This window comes from Scardinius erythrophthalmus (assembly GCF_964197995.2).
Source record: "Scardinius erythrophthalmus genome assembly, chromosome: 13".
NCBI lineage: Eukaryota > Metazoa > Chordata > Actinopteri > Cypriniformes > Leuciscidae > Scardinius > Scardinius erythrophthalmus.
Window position 1 is genome coordinate 7,150,407 of NC_138233.1, and position 25,049 is coordinate 7,175,455.

Sequence of the window (25,049 nt, forward strand, 5' to 3'; positions counted from 1 at the left end):
ATGGCCATGAAGGAAACTATACTCCCTATCAGCGAGGTGTCAAGTCCGTACCCGGAGGTCGTGGAACTCAATGTGGGCGGCCAGGTGTATGTCACCAAGCGCTCCACTCTGGTCAGCATACCTGACACCACCCTTCACACCATGTTCACACGGTGCAACCCGCACGAGTTGCCCCGCGACAGCAGAGGACGCTTCTTCATCGACCGCGATGGCTTCTTGTTCCGATACGTGCTGGACTTTCTACGGGACCGCCAGCTAGTGCTACCTGATCACTTCCCGGAGCGGGAACGTCTTCAACGAGAGGCCGAGCACTTCCAGTTGGGGGAACTTCTGAGACTTCTGAGCCCGCGTGTAGCCAAGCAAGGCTCGCTCAACGACGAAGGCTGCCAGAGTGACATTGAGGAAAGTTCACAGAGTAGCGAGTTGGTGACTCGAACTGGAAACAGCGCCACCAACTATGCAACTTCCTCTTCCACCCTGGACAAGAGGTCAGGGTTCATTACGATTGGTTATCGGGGATCCTACACGATGGTGAGGGATAACCAAGCCGATGCTAAGTTTAGGCGCGTGGCACGGATCATGGTCTGTGGGCGTATCGCTTTGGCGAAGGAGGTGTTCGGGGACACTCTAAATGAAAGTCGGGATCCTGACCGTCCACCAGAGAAATACACCTCGCGCTTCTACCTGAAGTTCACCTACCTTGAGCAAGCATTCGACAGATTGAGCGAGGCTGGGTTCCAGATGGTGGCCTGCAACTCAACCGGAACAGCTGCGTTTGTTAACCAGTACAGAGACGACAAGATCTGGAGCAGCTATACGGAGTACATTTTCTTCAGTAAGTGACAGAGCAGCTCTTGCAAACCTACCTGCGCTGCACTCTAATTTCCTTTTCATGTATCCGAGTATTCCCAACCTTATTCCCAAGAGATAGAAGGACATATTTCACAGCTCAATCCTCAGCCCTCACCCCCCAACCACCACCACCAAAAGAAAAAAAAGGAAAACATGCACTTCATTTTATGTGTGCATGCAAGAATGCATTTTATTTATTTATTTATTGTTTTTAAATCATACCTTTGTAAAAACAGGTGTGACTTGGGTGCATTTCTCTTTCTGCTCACGGCATGTAAAGTAAATCTAAGTGTACTTGAAGATAAATTTCCTTGGTAAAGATAAAGATAAGTACTTGGCATCTGTGCACAGTTTGTCTATTATTTTTTATCTTTATTGAAGAAATGCAGACCTTGTAGGGTCCTCAAGAAGGAATGATTCCAGTCTTTTGCATGGCTTCATTTTAATCAATTTCCAAGATTTTTTTAAAGCTATTTAGTTTTGACAGATACTGACCCTGTCATTTTTTTTTTTTTTTTTTTTTTTTTTACTGCAGCAAGAAAGATAACGGCTTTAAAATCAAGTATACTTGATGACCCCCAGGTTGGGAAATCTCTCTATCTTTTCTTTCCCACTCTTTCCTTCTCTTTCGCTGCTCATCTGCAATCCACACTCTGCAATCCAATGTCGTTCCTTTAGCTTGTCTCACAATCACATGCTTTTTTCTCTCTCTCGCTCTCTTTCAAACACCTAACTACCCATACACACACTCTTTCTCCTGCTCGCTCCTCTTCAATATGTAACGACTTTGATGCTGTAATTCATTGCAGTTCATGTAAATGTGTGTCATAACTGGGACAGCAAGAGCCTCGGGCCTGAAGTACTGAATAGAGAGGATAGTACACACTATGAAATCCCACGCATCACTTGTGTCCAATCATAAAGAAGCCAAGCAGATCAAAGCTTCCTCATTAGCCAATGTAAATCAGAACACTGAATCATAAATGATTGCTGATTAGTTCATTCTTAATGGCCACCTCAGGTTTGTCATTCTTAAGTTGTACGGACAAGCGCTAATCCACTGCAGGCTGATGCTTTCACACTGCAGTAGCTGCGAGTTCACTTTTACAAGGTCTTAACATGCAGGGCAGTCTCTCACTGAGCTGATGTGATTGTGGTCGGGCCAAATCGCTGGCAAGCCGGTTTGATTGATTTGTGATTGATTGGTAGCTGATTAATGGTGTTTCTTTTAAACTGTCTTTTATTGAATTTGTACGGTCCTTAAAACTGCTTTGAAACATTTAAGCATGTTGTAGCGGGTTTTGTGCTTGTGCACATTTAAGCTGAGATAAGGCAAAGCTGCATGGACAGGTAGAGAAGTGTGAAAACACGGTGATAAGGAAAAGGACCGTCTAGGTAGGAGGAAGAAAAATCTCACTTTGGTAGACTTAAGCGAGGTAATGGAACTTCAAGAGCTAATCCTACCGCTGCATGTCGCAGATAATGAGGCTGTGTGTGTGAGAGAGAAAGAGTGAGTGAGTGAGGGAGTGAGTGAGTGAGTGAGTGAGTGAGTGAGTGAGTGAGTGAGTGAGTGAGTGAGTGAGTGAGTGAGTGAGTGAGTGAGTGAGTGAGTGAGTGAGTGAGTGAGTGAGTGAGTGAGTGAGTGAGTGAGTGTGTGTTAGGTTTTTAGAAGATACTTGAAGATAATGTCTAGATGTCCTAGAAGAGTCCACTCTGTGAAGCCGCCATACCTTTATTTTAAAGGTGATGTGTGTCAGTATCCTGCTCCAGCTTAATATAAAGACACTGCAGGAGTCACATTTCTAATATTTAAGTTGTTTTTTTTTCAGGGACCAATTCTTAAATTCTTAAAACTTAAAACTTAAACTTTACATTCACTCCCCTCTCATCTTGAATATATGGTTACATTATTATATAGAGACAAATATAAGTAATAGTTTCTTAGACTTGAGTTGCTTGAGCACTTCAGAGGCGCTGAGAAGCTGTTGTAATCAATAGTGGATTGTCCGCCAAAACAATGGGTGGCACTGTGGAGAAAATATCAGTTGAATCGGCTAGAAACAGAAGTGAAGAGTAGTTTGCTGAACCAGAGACTGGCTGCATCCAAAATCTCTCTTGAGTATAGTACTTATTTTGAATAAGTAATTACTTCACGACTGCTAAAAAAGTATGCTCTATATAGAATGAACTTGTGTAGTATGAATGTAATCTGGACGTACTACTGTAATACTGTTTTTCGCCTGCTATATAATAGGGATTTTGGATGCAGCCATTGAGTGGTGCAAGTATGACATCACTTTGTAGGCCAAAACGCAGAAGCGAGTTAGCATTTTATCACCTCCGGTTCTATCGAGGTCAATGGGTTTTTTGAATGGGGTTTTGGTTAAATGGCTGAAATAAGGTCTGTGGTGAAAACAAGCTCAAGACACTTTCACGTTTTATTCTACGACATAAAATACATCAATATTACCCCACTCTGGATTCTTTGAAGCTGTTACGTGTCTTGAAAAAGAGGTTGCTAACAAGTGGCTAAATGGGACTACAGAGGCTGTCGGGGACATCCCAGTAAACAATTACTGTCTTTCAACATTGAAATATGGTTCAAAATAAGTCGGTCCGCCTTGGACTGGTTTACGACATGATTTCAACTAAGTAGTTTCGGCCGGACTGTTTGACTCCGTGTTTTCAACTGATCATCAAAGACAGGATAAGTCTGTTATACATGCTAAAATAACAGAGAACAACGAACTACCAAACCATGTTCATTATTATCTCAAATAACTTTAAAGAGTTTTACATATTCCATCAAGACGTTGAAGATTGACCTGTTTTCAACGTTGAAAAGTCATAATTAGACGTTGAAGATTTACGTCTATTCAACGTCTAATAGACGGCATTTTGCTAGCTGGGATTAAACGTCATTAGCCGAACAGCTAAACTCAGTCGATTCTACAGCCTCATTATGCTTATAATTGTGCTCATCTAAACTATTTAAACTCAAACGTTCTGGGAATTTTTTTTTTTTTTTGATAAAATCTGAAAGAGTTGTCGGAAGCTTAGTGATGGTGACGTTGAATTCGTGGGACCGTGTTGTAGTTCGTTTATGGTCTACCTTTAGCTTTTTTACTCCTGGCGACTGCATTTAGGCTTCAAAATTCATAAAAGTTGTGTTCATCTGTGATAATTATCTTGATAGACAAAACATGCAAGTATCATAAACTTTTGTTGATCACAGAGCTTGTTTTTAGTGATAATCAAAAAGCCTATGGGAAAATCCTTGGATCACGTGTGCCTTGATAACAGTCAGTCAATGTCAGTCAGAGTTGTGCAACAGTCAGTCAATGTTTGCGGATACCATAGAAGTTAATGAGAAGTGCCGTAACCGCCTACCTGTCGCACAATTGTCTTTGACTTCTCTTATAAAACAGCATTTTTTTCAATATAAATGTATTCAGTTTATTCAGCGTAGTGAAGCCTCTCTTCATTTGACATCCTTTTTTCAAAAGACCTCTGATCTCCTTCCCTGAGTAGCGAAGCGTTAGCAGGCCATTTAGCTTTTTTCAGCTAAGATTGCAGGCTTGCCTTCAAGTGACTTTAGCTGAACTTTACTTTTACTCTTCTCTACTTCTTATGTAATATATTGTTCATTGGGTACTAAACAACAAAAACACCAGTCATCAAGTATCCAGACTGACTGTGTGTCTCTAGTATACTATACTAAACTGTGCACAAGAACTTAAACCTTATTGATTTTTAGGACTTTGAGACTTTATGGGTTGACTTATGTTAAAAATAATTTATAACTGCAATTACATGCACCTTTAGAAAAATGCATTCTTTTATCATCAAATTTTAGTGTGGATAGATAGATAGATAGATAGATAGATAGATAGATAGATAGATAGATAGATAGATAGATTGATAGATTGATAGATTGATTGATTGATTGATTGATTGATTGATTGATTGATTGATTGATTGATTGATTTTTCATAATACCACACCAAATGCATTTCTTATTTTTAAGTATTTATCTCATTTTATTTTTATTTCAAATGTATTTAGTATAGCAATGGAGAAAGTGTGCCTTTCTCTCTCTGTCTATCTATCTCTCTTTTTAAATTTTGGACACACTCCTGTCAGTTTATAATTTGCGTATATGATTGCAGAGGGAGAAGTGATGTAGAGCCAGAGGAAAGAAGGCGAGAAGCAATAAGTGAGGGAGAATGAGGGTGAGGGGGTGGAACGGTCACCAGCGGTCCCGACTGTAGCGGGGCTGTCGTTCAAGCTTAGCGTGATGTGTGTCCGCCCCGCAGGAGCATCAACGCCGGCTCCTTATCTCTGTCAGGATGCTAATCACAGCTCTGGAGTCTCCGATGAAGGATGCGGACATGCATCAACATGCCAGAGGGGCTTACAGTACAATGGCTGCTATAACAATATAGCAGACCCCCCACCATTATACATGAGTCTAACACTTGTCATCCAGGGATAATAACACATGATTAGTAATATTTACACAGATAAGCATCACTTTTATTATTGCTCACAGTTGGGGATTTGAATAACCCATTAACCATAAGTATTAATTTTTGGTGTATAACTTGTGCTCTTACTTTACTAAATGATCAGACTTAAGATCTTTTATTTTACTCTTAGACTTTCATTGAACGAGGGTCTAGAGTCATATATTCAGACCAGAAAATTATAGACTTATTTTTTTTTTATAAAATAGTGTCTATATTAATAAAATGTTTTTTACTTTTTGGGTATAGAAAAGTTGTTTCAGAGCAAGTTATTGCATTTTGATGAAAGATTATAAAGAAATGTTTTTTCTTTAATAAAATGCACCAGGACCATGAATATGTTAGAAAGTAAACAGTGTCGCTTTTGACTTAAAGTTGACTTTAAGTGAAAGACTTTTACTGTGTTTGTGGACTCTGATCATGGATGATCTATGGTTTAATATAGACCAGTGTTCAGATTAGCTGTGGGCTGAATTTGATCATGCATGTTTGCGCTTGTCAGTATGTTTATGTGTGGGTGTGTTGTGAATGTGTGTGTGTGTTTCTCCACACATCCTAATTCGCTGCTGTTGTGATGCGAGTGTGCGGGTGGTTCACACTCTGTCGAAGGACAAATCAAACCTCTGATTGCATGCCATGATGGCCTTAACTCACTCAGAGGACACAAATAAATCTCTGTCATCTGTCTGCTGTTGATCTCTTGGTGTCCTCCAAACCTCTGGATGAAGGAGCTAAAGCCAGTCACTCTTCCCATGAACCGCTGTACTCAAGCAAAGTAAACAAGCTCAAAAGAAAATTGCTTGGTCTGTTTTCATCTTTCTCTTTGATTTTTCATTATGGCCAAACTCCCCAGGCCGTCAAAACAAACTGAAATGTAAAATTTTCTTCTGAGTCTTGTAATCTGGTGCCTCCACACCGGAAATTGTGGAAAATGTTGTAATTTTGACAGTGTTGTGGATGCTGAATTACAACTCAGGCTCAGACTGGCATCCATGGATGTTTTTTTAAAACTCAGAACAGCGTAACATGGTTAGATCAATGCCTTGTCTGTGTTAGTGAGGGAAGCAAAGAGAAGGGAGAATGAGCAGGTCAAGGTTGAGTATAGGGATCTGACACGCATGAATATTTATGCAAATCGATTCACATGTTCAGCAATTATTAACAAGAGTTTAAACAGAGATTGTGAGAGACATATACAGTGAAACCAGAGATGGATCCAATAACCAGGGACGTATCTTTACAGTCTGGTGCTCAACACCTCCATAACACGTTGATAGCCTGAATTGCATGAACAGACCACAGGCATTTGACACTTAAAGGGTTAGTTCACCCAAAAATTTAAATTCTGTCATTAATTACTCCCCCTCATGTCGTTCCAAACCCGTAAAGGTGATGATACACGGGCCAACTGTTTTGAGCAATTTTGCCGAGCGATGTTGCTTGGGCACTTTCCCATTGAGAATTGGCAATAAATTTCTATCTGGATACTTTAGATCTGTCATGGGCCCGTGTCTCACCGAGTTGCCTGCTGATGGCAACATTTCCCAGCAACATTGCTCAAAAAAGTTGTCCTGTGTCTCAACACCTTAAGACTTTCGTTCATCTTCAGAACACAAATTAAGCTCTTTTTGATGAAATCTGAGAGCTTTCTCCATTGACAGCTTATGCAACTACCACTTTAAAAAGTTCATATAGAGATAGTGAAACTAATGAATTGAGCAGTTTAGTCCAAATTTGATGAAAGACTCATTCTCTTTATATGATGAACAGATTGAACATTAACATAGGTTCAGTGTTCACCCAAAAATTAACATTTTGAATATGCTTCCGAAATAATTTGTCTATAATCGAAATGCACATGATCTGAAGTTTAGTTTGGTATAAATGAAATGCACATGTAAACAAATATGTGAATTGGATTGCAATGTTTAGGCTTCATATAAACAGATCTTTCAGAATCTGAAATATCGGACTGGATTGATTCCATTTGATAAATTAATGCATGTTTTCATATTAGTGTCCAAAAAGTCCCCACTGACTTTCCTTGTTATGGACAAAAAAAAAGACATTTTCCAAATTACCTTTTTTTGTATTCCACAGAAGAAATAACGTCATACAGTTTTGAAAGGACATGAGGGTGAGTAAATGACAAAATATTCATTTTGGGGGTACTATTATCTGTTCGCCCATAGGGAAATGGTATAACAAGCGATTACTCATAGGAAGGAATCTAGATAGGAGACACATAAAAAAATTGCAAAGTGAATTTATCTTAATCTTTTTAATCTTTCAGTTGTTTCTCCAAAAGCAACGAGACTACACTTTAAAAAAAAAAGGCAAATGGAGGGTTTTGCTTGAGTCTCTTGCAGCTTAGGTTTTTTCTCCTGAGACACATGTATGTTTCTTCTCTGTTGTTTTAGAGGAGATCTAAACAATATCTCTCAGTGTGCTAAGACAGCGAAGGTAAGAGTTTGCAATATAAACTCAAATATTTTTCATTCAGTTCTTTAGAGACCAAATGATCTGAGCTAGGTTATCAACATTTAAAGTATTGTGTATTCCTAGTAATTGTCTCATTTCTATGTCTTTTTATTGCTTCTATGGGATTTTAGGTTTAGGTTCTTTCCCTATCTTTCCATTCCAACTCATCCATTTCATTTTTATTTTTGTAAAGACATTCACACAATTTGTATTTGTGCACTAAGTAATTTCACACACTTAAGCCTGCCTTTAGATCTTAAGGTCATGAAAACATAAAATCACTGTGCAGTTTTTTTTAAATCTCTTAACTAGACTGCTTTCTTACATGATTAATCACTTATGATATACCATTGCTCACTTACAGTATATAGGTTGATTTGGATAAATTCATCTGCCAAATAAATAAATGTAAATGTGAACTTGTCAAACAGACTTGTCTTACAAAATAATCATTCATAATCCCAGTCCTGATGTTCACATTTAAAAACCATGTAAAAAAACAGCAGTCACAATGTCCATCTTGATTTATAGGCAAATAATATAATGTAATTAGAAACCAAGAAAGCTTACCAAAGCTCCATTACGGCCGCTCGTTTGTCTTTGTCACTGCACAGGGTTGTTGTGGAGTGTAAACACTGATGATGTTCTGTCAGTGTGTTTGGATGGTTTGAATGGTTTGTCACATTATGTAAACAAATACTGCTGGGGATGAGAGATTACACTCACTAAATTACTTGAGTATGAATTCATACTGTGAAAGGATGACAAAAGTAAGGAGAACAATAGCTGCATTTTCATTATCAGGATGAGAGTTGTCACATCTTTTTATGGGTTCAAGAGCTTAGCGCTGAAATCCTATTGTAATTATTAGGATTTTTGGTTACACTTTATTTTACAGTGCGTGTACTTACAGTGTACTTACCCAGAAATTACTGGTAATAAAAGGTAAGTAGGATTAAGGGTAGGGTTTAGAGGTTGGTTCAGTATTAGTAACTAGTTAGTTATTGTAATTGCTATAATAAGTACATAGTATGTACATGCAGAATAGGACTGTAAAATAAAGTGCTACTGGATTTTCAAAGATCAGCTTTCTGCCCTAAAAAGTGATTGGGAAGGCCAAACCGTAAGTCTTAAAGGCTTGAAACTTTGAATGATGGTAGTAGTAGTAGTACCCCCCCACCCCCCACCCCCCAAAAAAGTCACTGAGGCTCGCCCCAATCGGCCTGACGATGGCGCTACAGTGATCAAAAGTATGAAATCACACAGAACTCCTAAACCGTTAAAACTAGTCCTATAGGTTTTTCACCCAAAACGTTCGAAGTATGTATATGGCCACTTTTACTAAAATGCCTATTACTCTTGAAAGGAATGAGATCATTCACCAAACTCGATACACCAATGTACGGGCTTAGTCTACAGTCACGTGTAAAAGGACGAAGCGACTGGCCATTTGGTGGCATTATAAAAATAAAAAATAAACGAAAACTGCAATAGCTACGCAACAGTCATTCTGACTGACTTGAAAACTGATATGTGGTGTCTTGGTACAAGGTGCCGTGAATGTTTACGAGGACATTAGCGTATCTCGATAAACACAGTGTTTGCCGACAATGAAGTTTGAGCACCTGTCGGACAAGGTTAATGGAGGCCAATCAGAATGAAACTCGCTAGGCCAGTTTGACTCATGGCCCTAGAGGCCTGAGAGAAATTCGAAAGAAATCGACCACCGGGTGCCGCTAACGAGTTTTATGTCACACATACACATGATATTCATATAATATGTTAGATCTCCTCATTCTGAACCACTTTGGCTCAAGAACTACTGCTGTCAATTAAATTGTTCGTTAAAAATTTGTGATTATTTTAAAAACCTACTTTTGCGAACAAGGCTGTTTAGGTCTTGACTCTTTAGGTCAATAATTATCAAAAAATATATATATAACAGGGTCCTTTAAAAATGGGCTTAGGAAAATATACCCTAAAGCCTATAAATCCTAAACGAAAATGCAAAACTTCACAACATCAGGTGAGCATATGCAACTTATGATTCCAAACAAGCATGCAGACTTTTATGGAGATCGGACCATAGCTGGCACTAAAACTGTAAAAAAGCTTTAAAAACCCATATATATTAAATTGCCTGCATTGGCTGTAAATAGTCTTTTCCATCTATGATCTTGGTGATTACAGACTTGTTAAAGAAAACATAATACCTTTATATGCATGTGCTTAAAGCACTTAAACCCCGATAATTGCTGTTTGCAGCTATATTGTTGTTCTTATCTTTATTGTTTGCTGTATTGGTTTTATTGTGTTGCTCTAAGAACTATGGAAGCCCTTTTCTGCCTCAAAGTAAAAATGTATACAGTGTATAATATATATTTATATAAACTCTGAATTTATATATCACCTTTATGTTTTTTATATATCACAATTTTAACTATTTCTTTGTAATTGATTTCTCGTAATTGCGCTTTTCTGTTTTATAAATATCAAGATATTTATATCTTCATATTCCACAACTGTGATTTTTTTGTTATAATTGTGACTCTCATAATTATGACTGTATTTCTTGTAGTTGCAACGTTATATATAATAGGACTTTACATCCTCATCATTTTTATTTTGTTTCTCATAATTGCCAATTTAAATAAAGTAACTGTGACTTATTTATCATAATTGCAATGTATATTTCACAATGTATATATTTTTTTAAATTACATTTAAATTGTATCTCTCATTAACATTTTATTTTTTACTCTGAGACTAAATCAGGCTTCAATAGAAAATATACTTCCAGTAAAGTTTTTACAATTCAAACTTCTGAACCTACAGATAACTGTGACTTTCATCTAGCAGTTTGAGAAAACCCACTCAAGTTTCATCTATCTGCTGGTGAACTTATAAAAGCTCTCTCTATTTCTAATCCTCAGGGTGAATAAGAATATTCAGAATGAAAGAAATGGAAAAAGAAAGCTCTTTGACAAAATGCAGATGATAAGGTACACCCTGCTGCCCTGCAGGTGATGAACTGTGTTCTTCTCTCAATGGAGGAGCCATAAATGGCCTAAAAAGAACATTGTGCCATAAAATTCAGCGCTTTCTCAAATATATAGTAGGTTTTTCTCACAGTGTGTGTCTGTAGTAATTCTGCTGTACTTCAGAACTGAGTTATGATGGTATTTCTGCATTATGATGTTATTAGGTGCATGATCCGGAGCACTGCGGCTTTAGAAACTGTGTACTGTAAGTAAGGAGAAATTACATTTTATTCGGCATGCACACTGAATGAGTGTTGATGCATTCTTAAAAAAAAAAAAAGAAGAAGAATCAACACTTTTTTGTAGAAAATACAAAAATAATTTTAACACAGAAATAAATTGTTTTTAACATTTTTTTTTTTTTATCATAATGCTGGAATTTTATTAAAGAAAATATTTTACCACTATGCATCATGCCTAAAAATTTCACTTCCTTTTCTACTTTTTTTACTGATTATTTCACATTTAACAGCCACTTAATAAAAGCAGCACACACAATATCCACCTTGATTTATAGGCATAAAATAATGTAATAAGAAACTGAGAAAAACCAGCAAAGCTCCATTACAGCTCCTTTGCAAGCATTGATATTTAATTCTGATTATGTAAAAATCTTGATATTTATGTCTTGTTTATATTATATTTCTGCACAACAAAAGTAATGAACGTTTTCCAGACATGCCTAACAATAATGCAGAGCTTTTGTACTTTACATTAGTGCGGTTCATAGGGATGCAGGTTCGTGTCATGTCCTGATCTCATTCCCCACATCCTCTGCTTTCCTGTCTAACTCTACTACCCTTTCAATTATAGGCATAGCCCATAAATTACAATGAGAAAAAAAGGTTTTATAATAAAGGCAGCCGAGCTCCTCCCGCTGGTTCTAATTAACAGAACAGAGATAAGAAGCACCGCCTCTCTTTCAACCCACTGGCTAAATTGTAAAAAGCTTCTGGGCAGCAATAAATTTGCTCAATTGAAGTCATTTGGGAAAGAAAAGGAACCTCACACAGAAAAAAGGACAGTCTGCGCCTAGCGTTTAGCTCTAATCTGTTTAGTATGTCCACTCCATGAAACATTCACAATCACTTGGTCAGAATGTAAAAACTTTCTCAAAACGATAATGGAATGTCATTCCAGTGGAAGTTACTGCTGCAAATCTCACAAAGGAACATTTTCCCTTGTGATAGAAGATATGGCAAGACCATCACTCATTTATCCGACTACCGCAGGCCGTTATCTCGTCTCTAAGTAAAGAAGAACCAGGCTGCTGAAACATATGTAATGCTTTCCACTAGATAGGGCCGCACTATCTTTTTCCCTGGAAATGCTCAATCGTTGTATGTTCTTGCCAAGGTGAAGAATGAGATGGAGAGAATCTGCTGCTCCTGCTGTGTGTTACTGACTCAACCAGGCCTTGACTTGTTATGGGTAGTTTGTGGATTTTGCTGGCTGTCGAATGAGGTATCCGGTATGCAAGATAAAATTTTGCACAGATATTGATCTAAAAAAATAAAATAATAAATAATAAAAAATAAAAAAATATATATAATGTATACAGTGATATGCATAAGTTTAGACACCCATGCTAAAGTTGACTAAAAAGAGGAATAAAAAATCATCTTTTGGAAATTGAACTTAATTCCTTAATTTAAAAAATTAGGAAAAATCCAACCTTTAAGGACACCAATTTTCTTTGTGAATGAATAATGTATCGTAAATAAATAAATGTTCTTCCTTGAAATACAGGGTGCATAAGTTTGGACGCCCCTATGTTAAATTCCCATAGAGGCAGGCAGATTTTTATTTTTAAAGGCCAGTTACTTCATGGATCCAGGATACTATGCATCCTGATAAAGTCCCCTTGGCCTTTGGAATTAAAATAGCCCCACATCATCACATAGCCTTCACCATACCTAGAGATTGGCATGGAGTACTTTCCATAAGATCATCTCTCAATGCAAATCAAACTAGCTTTTAGGCTAACTGAAATAAAACCATACCAATCTCTAGGTATGGTGAAGGGTATGTGATGATGTGGGGCTATTTTAATTCCAAAGGCCAAGGGAACTTTATCAGGATGTAAATAGTAATAGTAAGTAACTAGCATAGTAAGTAACTGGCCTTTAAAAATAAAAATCTGCCTGCCTCTATGGGAATTTAACATAGGGGCGTCCAAACTTATGCACCCTGTATTTTAAGGAAGAACATTTATTTATTTACGATACATTATTCATTCACAAAGAAAATTGGTGTCCTTAAAGGTTGGATTTTTCCTATTTTTTTTAATTAAGGCATTAAGTTCAATTTCCAAAAGATGATTTTTTTATTCCTCTTTTTAGTCAACTTTAGCATGGGTGTCTAAACTTATGCATAGCACTGTATATATATATGCGATCATTTTATTTTAAAATGTTTAAACCTGTTTGAAATCTAGTCTTGTATGCACACTGTCTTGTCAGTTGAGAGAACAGTAATGAAATGGCTAGAGAGTGAAAGAGTGCAAAAAAACAATAAATAAAAAACATCAAACTGCTCTGCACATTTCCCCAAGCACAGTCTCATCTATGTTTTTCTTTTTTTCTTTTTTTTCTCCCTATTCTCTGTGAATCTGTATAAACACGGCTGCAAGCTCTTTGACATGTCAAGAATAAACTCCACTGTTTCTGTGTGCATGAGTTTGCGTGAGAATGAATTCTGGAATTGTAGCTTCCATCGAGGGTGGCGTTGTTTTGAATAGTGTGCGCTCCGACATGCCACAAAACAAGCCACTGTGAGTCTGAGAGTGATGAGTTTCTGTCTTGTAGCTTTAGTGATCATTTCTCAGCCTGAAACTTCAACTCAGTTTATATGAAACAAATTGCTATTATTGCTCAACACTTCCTAATCCCTATCCTTAAACAACTAACATGGTTGTGGTCTGCTTGCTTGATTCGAGGCAATTTAAAACAGTGTTTGCTGGCATTTTCACATATTAAATGTTTAAGTATTCATACATTGGGGTCCAAAAGTCTGAAAACGCATTGAATCTAATTTAATAATACAATAAATTAAATTATATTGAGAAGACGAAATGGTCTCAAATTGCTGGACTCCCTGTATATGTTGATAAATTATGTAATTAGGGTTTTTTGGCATCAATACAGTCAAATTTTGTGGTTCTCACTCTAGGTAACAAGAACGGTAGGGCAGAACCTGATTACGCAGTTACCTGACGAACGCAATTAGTGAGACAACATTATTCCAGCACTTGCTCCACATACATAGTCTTAGTTTTTTTCCAGTTTTCTTTTTAAGAGAAGCTATGATCAAAATTAACGCTAGAGATTGTTTTTGTTTGCTAGCCACCATTTCTATACCTCATGTAAATGCAGCTGCACATCACTGAATGTGTCGCGGATTGATGATATAATACTCAGGTTGAGTCTTCTTGATTGTGTCCGTTTTTAACGCATTTTGACATTAATGACAACATGCTATAAATATAAATAGAAACCTTTGACGCCCAGAGAGTGCTCAAACAAACACGAACAAGCAGTGTCTAGCAGGTACCAAATATATCCGGTACTCTGTACTTACCAGTACTGCCGAAATGCTTATTTTTTTCTCCTTTTTTTTGGTAACGGTAGTGCCGATACGTTTGACAACACTAAATATAATATTGTATATATGTTATAAATGATTTTTTTAAAATCTGTTTATTTTATGAAAACAATTTTTGCTTTATTTGATATCTTGCATTCTGAGTTTACTTGATAACAATGGCTGTTTGGTCAAAATGATAGATCCTTTGATAAAATAAAATAAATCATTTTCAAAAACCATTTCAGAGCAAATTCATGATGAATACTAGATATATATTGAATAATATATTGATTATTTTATAGCTCTGTTGCCAAACTCAAACAGGCAAGGATTGTCTGCTATGGAGTATTTGCACTTTTTCAATAAATGTTTCTGGTCTTATTGTGCACAATTATACCAGACAATTATACCAGACATCCCCAACAGCAATTTCAAAGTCCTTCTGTTTCATTTCTTTACTTTCATTAATTGTTGATAGTAAATTTGCTTTACAGACTCTGTAATGTTGTCCAGATGGCTGTCAATTAAATTTGAGTCCTTGTAAATTCCCTCTTCATTTCTGTGCGAAGTCATGGGGACGGATCAGATGGATGAGTTGTGTTTCCTGTTTTTCATCTTACTTGTTTCAGTCTTGCTTGAAGCTGGCATTAAATGATGTTGGCTGCAATCCTTACAATAAGAAAATGCTTTGGTTATATTTAATGGTTTTGAAAAAGTTCATTTAAATCGGTTTATTGTGGGAACAAGGCATAATATGCCTCATATGCATAAAATATATATTACTGTTAGTCATGTTTTACATTAACATTTACACGTTTGCAAAACTGTTGTATCCACAGCGGCTTAGAGAAATGAAAAACACTTTTGAATGTGTGTTTCAAACTTTCTCTAGCACTGAATCTAATGTAGTGAATTTTGTGGGGAAATCAGCAGAATTCTGTGGAATGTATTTCAGTATAGCAAAATGTTAAATAGCATTGCTTGGTTTAGGGGATTTTTGTGTATTTCTATCAAGTGACATGAATTTGCACAAAAATATAGTTTGATTGGATGCATTGCCTTTGACATCAACAAAATATATGGAGAGGCTTCTTCCCTTAAAGTTAATGACCATATTTAGTCTGGTCTCTTCTCTATGTACAGTCATATGGTTAGCTGCTTTTTATTATTTGCATTTAGCATTGTTTTTTCCCTGCTGACTGATCAGAACTTACAGTATCTGTGTGAGTGAACTCAAACTTCATCGTATTATATACATTTCAGGCATTAGAGTCGTTGCAATGTCCTGTTATAAAAAGAAAGTGAAAACCAGACGCCATAGTTGTATTATTTACAGTTTGTTCCATCATGCTTAGCGAGGCAAATGAAACTGAAAAGCGTAAATCATGGGCATCTGTGTCAACCAAAATATCTCATCAGAAATAAACGCTTCTCTCCTTTGAGGTTTTCAAGAAAAAATGAGAGTAAATGTACAGAAAGGATGGAGAGATTTCTATGACAGTGATTGTAGTGGAAAAATGAACACACACAATATGTTTACAATGGTTTCATGCTAATTGTTTCTAGGACATGGTTTGGTCCCCAGAGACATTGCATGTGAGGACATCTGCTGCTTCTCAGTGCAGGTTATAATGTAAATTGTAGTGATGCTTGAAAGTACATTTGCATAGAGTTTTTTAATGGGTAACTTTTGGGTAACTTTGTAGCTTATAAATGCATTCAAATTAATCTAAAGTATAGTGTGTGTCCGTGCAAAAGTCACTTCCATGAAGCTAGAATGTTTTGGATGGTTGCCAGGGTGTTACTAAGCAGTTTTTAAAGTGTTCTAAATGTTTTTTAGCCTGTTGCAATTTCAGGAGGTTGCTATGGCATTGTAAAGTTGGTTACAGTCCAATATGTAGTTTTAGAGGGTTGTTTAAATCCCTTATACCCCACATATAAAAAAATGTGATAGTGATGTTTGCCTTGCCATTATAGTAGAAGAAATTGAGCATTTTATTGCATGGGATTTTAATTACCATATATTTTGTCCCAGTCCCTCTAACATTATCAGCTTCACAATGACATCAAGATAAAGCACAATCTGTTTCCTGCTTCCAGTGGAACAGAGTCTGATTGGATCATTTTATCATAGTCATCACGATTATATCATAACATACGCCAATCTATTGCATTATCACCACCTAAACATATTTTTATCTGTGTGAGTCATTCCTGAAGGTCACTTTCTGTAGTTCTCATGCCCTGCTGTTTGGCCGTGCAGCTGACGGCTAGACTCCTGTGATCTTGTGTTTCCCCAGTAGGATTATGGCCTTATTGAAATCCCTATCAGATTTTTGCTTCTTTTCAATCCTTCTGCAGAAATGCTTTGTGCATCTCAATGATATATCAGCCATGTGTTCAACTTGTCTGTTTTTTCCCCGTTGTCTCTCTCTCTCTTTCCAATAATCCATTCTCCCAAGGCAAAGGTCAGGGTGCGTTGAGTTGTGGCGGCCGGGTACCGGCGAGAAATGCTAAACATATGCATACAGGGAGGGGTAGAGTTCCATTCCTCGAGTCTGAAATCTTCCAGCAATTGCTAAAAGTTTGTCTGGCATCCCTGGAATGCTTTTACATTAGTCTCAGACTAATAAATGCAAATTTTCTGTGCGAGTAAACCTCACTCCCCTGATCTCAAATGGCGCTTTAGCAATCTTTAGCCTCCTTGTTAGAGCGCCAGCCTCCCACGCCGGAGACCCGGGTTTGAGGCCCGCACAACCGGAGGGGTGACATTGGTGCCGTGACCCGGATGTGAGTGAGGTTAAGGGGGGGGTGAGTGTAACGGAGGCTAGCTAGTAAGAGCTGTGCGAGTAAACCTCACTCCCCTGATCTCAGGAGGCGCTCTAGCAACTGATGCTAGAGAATGCGATCTTTAGCCTCCTTGTTAGAGCACCCGCCTCCCATGCCGAAGACCCATGTTCGAGGCCCGCACAGAGAGGGGTAGAGCAGGATCCGGAGGGGTGACTTCTATATATATGATTTTCTTTATTTTGTTTTTTGATTAACACAGACAGAAGCAGGTGTCAAGTTAAGACAGAATGCACCGATCCAGTATACTGATACACAACTGTTTAATTGAATACTTGCCAAGATGGGTATTTTGACAATTCTCTGTGTATTTGACATTTTAGGCACAGTAAGATACGAGAAAGTACTCAATTCTGTTCACGTGAGCTGTTTGAGAAGCAGCTTTATGTGCGAAAATCATCTCTCAGAGAGAGATTTCTGAACTGAATTCTCTTCGCCCAGTAATTCAAGAATGCAACTTCACTCGACATATTGAAATAACTGTCTATTATGAGAGCTGAATGAGTCGTCAGAATCCTTCTAAAAAGAAAGGATCCTTCTAAAGCGGTTCATGTCTCTGCCAGAGCTAATTGGTCTTTATTTCATGAGGGCAGAATGAGGGATAAACCTGTGTCTCTCTGCCAACAGCATTCTGACAGCTGAGAGGATAATTAACATTTTCAGCAGTCATTATCCAACCTTACTGTGTGTGGTTTTTTACATTAGTACTAGGAGTACTTTGGTGTATTTGTTTAGTTTTTAATGATTATTATTATTATTTATATTTATTATGTTATTTATATTTATATGAGTGACGGAGTGACCGAGGCTGGTTGTCATACTTTTTATTCCAATGAATATCCCTCAGAGTTTGTTTACTTTTGAAAGTCAGTTTCTGTATAGACAGAAGTCTTGGTTACAAAAATGAATTAAAATTATTTAAAAAATAATAATAATAATAATACATAATGACCTATTGTGGGGCAATTTATAAGACCGGTCACAGGTGAAGCGAATATCGTTGATCATCTCCTAACAAGACCACATATATTAGATGGAAGATTAGATGGTAAGCAAACAGTTCTTGTAATCAACATGTTGGATGCAGGAGAAATGGGCAGGAATGAAGATCTGAGCAACTTTGACAAGGGCCAAATATTTAGGGCAAGGCTACCGACCACTATCTCTGAAACGCCAAGGCTTGTGTGTTGCTTTCGTTCAGCAGTGGTGAGAATTTACCAACTGTGGTCCGAAGAGGGACAAACCACAAACTGGTGAAAGGGTTTTTGGCGCCCAAGGCTCATTGATAGGCTAATTATTATTCGAATTGGCTGCCATACCAAATCCCGCATACAGTATGCTTGCTTTTCTGTTTAAATTATAGGCTAGTCATGGTTTGTGAACATACTCACTTTAATAACAAATAATTTACCGGGAGCGTTTGTGCTTAGTTGTGTAGGTTGTTGCTAGGCAACACATAAATTGAAACTATTTCATGACATTCTATTTAACACTTTAAAGAGGAAGCACATCTCATTGTAGCCTTAAAGGGGCATTCACACTAAACTTTATGTTCCATTGACTTCCATTCATATGCAAACGAATGTGTCAGACCGCAAACAATGTCCTATCACGACCACTGCATTGTCCGAAGAAATTTTGCATGCTCAAAGTCCGTGGCTTTTACCCTTTTACCCTATTCCATAGTGTGCTATTCCAAATCCAGTGTGTTTGAAGATACTGGGTCTACTGGGTATGCTGGGTATACTGAAAAAGAAAATTAATAGGTTTTAAATAAAGTTAGCGAATTCAAACTTAGAAGTTGCATTTTTGAATGCTGGAACTGTTTGTTATGGGTTTTAGGACTTTAACTTCCATTATTTGTAGGTCTGACCTCCATGTGTCACATCTCACTGCCTAGTTTGGAGATGTTTTATGATAGGACGTTTTCCCGCCTGTCGTGCCAGCACAGGTATCACCTCACCAAGTGTTTTTATGCATTTTATTAACCCAATGACAATTTGATATAGACTGTATTTACTCAAAGGAGAGAAGCTATTACTGTTTTCCTTCGAGCCGCACATGTGCTAGACACACCAGTAAGAGCTAATCTGTGGATCTACATGTGTAATTGTTTTGTTAGAGAGATGGGAAGTGCGTGTGCATTTTGAAGCCATTCATTAGCCCGACTAGCTCGTTTGCTGGAGGCCCTGATGGTTATTGCTGTTGTAGAGATTATGAAGCAACAGGAGAAATAGGATGAACAGACTGTTAAAATGCCTCCAACTCACCACATGTGCCTTAATGATCAACTCACCATATGTTATTTAATAGCAGGGTATTCTTTTTAAAACCATCCAATCACACAGAATGAGTTCACAAAGGCCGGTGAAACCTGGAATGGCGAAAATTGGAGGACGTTCTGGAACGTTCCAGCACTCAAGCTAATTCAGAACGGCAGGAGAGTGTAGAGGGAACATCTGTTGGGTTTAATAAGGTCATGCTGAGCTCTCTACAGCTGCATCTGAGGCCCCTTGACCTCAGCTAATGGATACGCTACTGCTTCAGATACGCCGCTATGCAATTTACAGCATGAAGGTTGTATGTGGTGCTCTGACGGTCGATTATTGAGTGGGCTTACTCAACAATTTCAGGTTTTTAACATATCTTTGAAACTTTGTTATCATTTAATAGTTTCCAAAGAAAATGTGAGTAGGCTATTGTTATGCAGTTGCTGTTCTGGTTGCATACAGGGCCACGTCAAAAGAGCCTCTCCTAAAGTTTTATGGTCTTTTTACCAGAATAACTTTTTCTTATTATTAAACAAATCCTATCACCTAAAAAAGTCTAATCACCTACTATAGTAAAGCAATAGCACACCTGTTGACAATCTTTCATGCGTTTAGAAAAATTGGTGGAGGATGCTTTTTGTTTTTCATATGTTTCATACTTGTTTTTACAAGTATTAAACTCTACTTAACTCTAAAGGTCCATTCACACCCATAACCATGAAGATAACCATAACGATATGTATATTAGCATCCACATCAGCGCAAGATTTCGTTCTGTTTATTATAAGCGCGTGCTGCAGTTTTGTCGTCTGCTGCTTTAAATGCCCGAGCTCTATAAAGCAGGATGGCTTCTGATTGGCTGTCAATGTTTTCATCGTTCATGAGGGCCTACAAAAGTAATAGTAATGCTTGGCTAAGATCGCTGGTGATGTACTGTTTTGTTTTGGTTTTTGCCTCCTGTTTCTCACTGTCTTTTTTTCCTTATGTCTAAAGTTTTTGGGGGTTTTATATCAACAAAGTCTCTAAGGCCCTTGCACACTGAGTCCGAAATTCGCATCCGAAATTTTCGCACGTAAAAAAATAAATACAACCTCACGTTATGCTACACACTGCCTCCGAAACTTTCGTCCATCATAAAAAAATTCGGATCGGGTTCGATTTTCTGCGTTTTTCGCATCCGTAGCAAGCATTTTGAATGGTGTTTTGATCATTCAGAGCCACCGAATCACGAATACGAAAAAACGCATACGAACATTTCGGACTCAGTGTGCAAGGACCTTTAAAATTGGATATACTTTACAAAAGGCTAGTAAAAAAATAGCTAGAAAAGGTTAATAAGCAATTTTGTACAAATAAATGTCGATGTTGTTGATTAAACTTGAATATTTGCTATTTTAACTATTTTTATTTTTGTCAGTGTGAAATACATACAGTAGTGTATACATTTTAGTTTAACTGTGGTGTGTGTTTAGTTCTGTGCCTCCTTGTCCCAAAGGTCTGATGGTTAGGGATCTGTGTCCAACCAATGTGTCAGGTGTCCTGTTCTCAGAGGGTCTTCTTCAATGATCTGTGTCCTGAACAGCAACTGATGAAGTCTGTTTTCAGCTACGCCTGCATATCCACGTTTAATCACCAATTAGCAACTCCTCTGCATCACATTAAGAGACTTGCTGAAGCGTGCAGTTACAGCTGGCTCCTGATTCTCTGAAAAAAAAACTATTATTTCATCATTATGAGACAATACAGAGATAATAGACAAAAGGTTAGATGTAGTTAGTTGAGTTAGCTGTGTTGGCCAGTTATAAAGCTTAATTTTCAATTTCAAAATGAGTTGAATTTTCTTTTGCAGAACCAGAAAATCAAAAGCTGTCTCAAAGAACATTGAAGCCTGGACAGCAAAGACTTTGTATGGGCGAATTAAGACGTTTACTTTAAGACTTGTCTTAATCTGTACAGTGTAAAGAACTTTCATTTCATTTCATCCTCTGAACATGAGTGTAATCATCACCGAGGCCTTGATATTGCATTGAAGTGCAGTCAGTTGCCATTTATGGACCACATTTCCATATTTTTGACCCAAGTGCTTTGGTGTTTGCTTGAGGCTGAATTATGTAACTGAGAACCCCTCTATCTCAATACATGCATGCCATCCGCTCACAGGCTTTTTAAATCTGTGGTTAAGAGGGAATGCAGCAAGGGCTGTGTTGCGAATTACAACAAATATCCATATTGAATGACTCAATTTTTGTGGGATGATAAGACATAATGCTTTGAAAAACGAGCCTTTAACAACATTGTATTGAAATGCCACACATTTCTGTAAGAGGATAGCAATCTATTTTTAAAAAGAGTCATATTCTGTTCTGTTTACTTTGTGAGCTGCATTCCTAGACAACATGCCATGGCATCATAATCACAATCCCAACAGTGTGTTTCAAAAAGGAGGCAGCAACGTTTTAAGATATCTTGTTTGGCCGAAGGTAACGTCTCATGTATTCATGTATGGGGAAGGAAAAATCTCAGTGGAAAAAGATAACAAATGAAGCAAAAGCAATATACATACTTTTAATTCGAATTAAAAATGAAACTGATTTTATCAATATGTTTAAATATGGACTGATCAGTATTTAGTTAGGATGAGCCCTGTTTGCAGACCTACTGGATAATGGAAAGGTTTATTTAAATGACTGTAAATGGAATGGCTCTTTGTCAAAAAGTTCTCAATCACCACTTTTTGGAAAGTTGATAAGGTCTAGTTCAAAGATATCAATGGTGCTGTCAATCTGAACAAAAATGGATCAAAGTGGAACATGTTTTGTTGGCTCAAGTTTTCCGATACTCGGTTGTTTGGTTTCTCAATGTGAATAAAGACCTTTAAGGACTTCAAAGTCTGATGGACAAAGTCTGATGGTGCCTGATCAGTCCGTATTGAAACATATTGATACAATCAGTTTAACTTTATCTAATTAAAATGTACCCTTTTTTGTGTGGAGTGTATTTGATGCTTTGTGCATCATACCATTACCTTGCAGCATGTTACATTTCATTTAGTGTGTTGCCTATGTAGGCAGCTAAGCTTCTCACTAGATTTTGGAACAGAGCCATTCGGTCTTTAGTTAATTTGAGTAATGGTGCCTTTCTGCTCAAATTTGTACATTTGTTGTTTTACTTGTTTTCCAGAAAATATATTTTTTTAGATAGACAGAGATATACATTTTATAGAAAAGATAGATTTTATAGAAAAAATAGTTTTAGCCCTAAATCTAACTGAATAATATATTTTTTTAAATCAAGTCCTGATGCAATTTTTGCTTGTCAAGTAAACATACCTTGTTTTAAGGATGCTTGGATACCTTTACTGCATAAGACATTTTTTATCAGTGTATGTACAGTATACCAAAACCAATGTAAAGAGTAGAAGCAATGAAAGTAGTGTGATTTATTGCATACGCTAACACAAAGGAGCTTAGCATATCATCAATTCAGTCTGTGAGACTTTGCCATTGGCCTCTAGAGGTTTCGATTGTTTAATCAGCTAATTTTTTTTCTTTATCTATCCACCAGGACCTGCCTGCAAGTCAGCATCCCCTAAACTGGAGCGCGAGGAGCCCAAGTCTGAGAAACTGCTGGATAAGGCCAGTGAGAGCGGAGCCTCGTTGAACGAGCTCTCCACATCCAGCTCTGAGACCCACTCAGAGGCCACGTCTCCCCAGGACGGGGGCCCCATCCTGGTGTCACGTGGTGAGGTCGTGGGGGGCTCCCTGGCCCCATGTGGCGCCCTGCACTCCGTATCTCGGCCTCCAAGCACTCTTACTCTCGGCCGACCGCCCAAGAAAGGTTCCTCCGTGCAGTGGATGGAGCTGCCGGATAAGAGGAGAAACAGTGAGCTGTTTCAGTCCCTCACCAGTGGAGTGGGTCAGCGGGAAGGTGGGGGAAGCGGTCTTACCCGGAGAAAGAATCTGGAGAGGCCCAATGCAGAGGAGGAAATGAAAGAGTGTATCCGAGATTTCCGAAAGATCAAGATCCCCCCGGCGTTCCCAGAGCGCAAACGGCAGTGGCAGTCAGAACTACTTCAAAAATACGGCCTATAAGGGAAACTCAGGATAGGGAACTGTTTTAAACCATCCAACCTATTCTCAGTCTCACACAGTAGACTGTCCATCAGACTTTGAAGTCCTTAAAGGTCTTGATTCGCATTGAGAAACCAAACAACCGAGTATCGGAAAACTTGAGCCAACAAAACATGTTCCACTTTGTTCCATTTTTGTTCAGATTGACAGCACCATTGATATCTTTGAACTAGACCTTATCAACTTTCCAAAAAGTGGTGATGGAGAACTCTTTAACAAAGAGCCATTCCATCTACAGTCATTTAAATAAACCTTTCCACTATCCAGAAGGTCTGCAAACAGGGCTCAACAGTATATCTCTTTAAACTACTGAACTGACCGACTATCTTTGGTGATCTAGCCAAAGTGGAAGTACAAATAAATCCTTGTGGTGTTCAAAAGAGAGAAAACAGCGTCACTGTGCATTAACTAGTTGTTCAGTTTGGTTAAAAGCAATGCAGATTTAATGTAAATGCAGTTGTCTCTACCTACCTTTGTTTCAGAGGTGAATCTAGATGTAGATGAAATGGTCTTTTATATACACATATTAGGGCTATCAAACAATTAAAAATTGTAATCAAATGATCATATGCTGATTAATTCATCAAATTGCAGTTACATATATCAGTATTTGCTAAGAAAAGCCCCCAAGTATAGGCCGTTCACATAGGACACTTGTGTTCCGTGCGCCATTACTTATCGTTTGGTTTATGTAAACTTGTTCTAGATTGATGTCCTTGGGCTTTGCATTATGTCTTTATCTGTCATATCTTTTTTCAGCATATCACAAAACCGTTTTATGTGTATTTCATTCGCTTCCATTCAGTTGCTCCATCTTGAAGGCAAAAAACACGACTCTTTGCTCATTCTGTGCTGCTTGCTCTTTGGTAAGTGTGGTGATTACTAAATGATTGTTAAATTGGCAGACATAATATATATATACATATATTGAATATTTAAAATATAACCTTATATTTGCTAAAAATCATGAAGCTAGAATTGAAAGGTACAATGAATACAGTACACAATCTGAAATCCTAACTGAAATATAAGAGTAAAATGAGTAACAGATATACAGATACACTTTCTTCTCATTCCATCCCTTTAAATGAATTAATTGTTGCATTTGTATGATGGTCCACTATAAACATCATCTCTGCACTGGTTTCTCAGAATGATGCATAGAAATTGTCTGGGCCACTTTTGCTATGACATTTTGTTATGTGCCATTCATTTTCTAAAGTGTTTTTGTGTGTGTGCTTATGTCTGTATGTGTGCACACACTCTTTATTTTCATGTACATTTCTATAGAGCAATTTGTGAAGGACATTTTGATTT

General features: G+C 37.7%; 1 protein-coding gene across 1 annotated transcript; it reads left to right on the plus strand.

Annotated features, from left to right (window-relative positions):
* On the plus strand, window positions 1–23,693 carry kctd8 (potassium channel tetramerization domain containing 8; the record flags this gene model as incomplete). Its single annotated transcript, XM_081382055.1, has 2 exons — window positions 1–835; window positions 23,167–23,693. The coding sequence occupies 2 exons, from the start codon at window positions 1–3 to the stop codon at window positions 23,691–23,693; spliced, it is 1,362 nt and encodes a 453-aa protein (XP_081238181.1).
* Window positions 23,694–25,049: the final 1,356 nt, after the last annotated feature.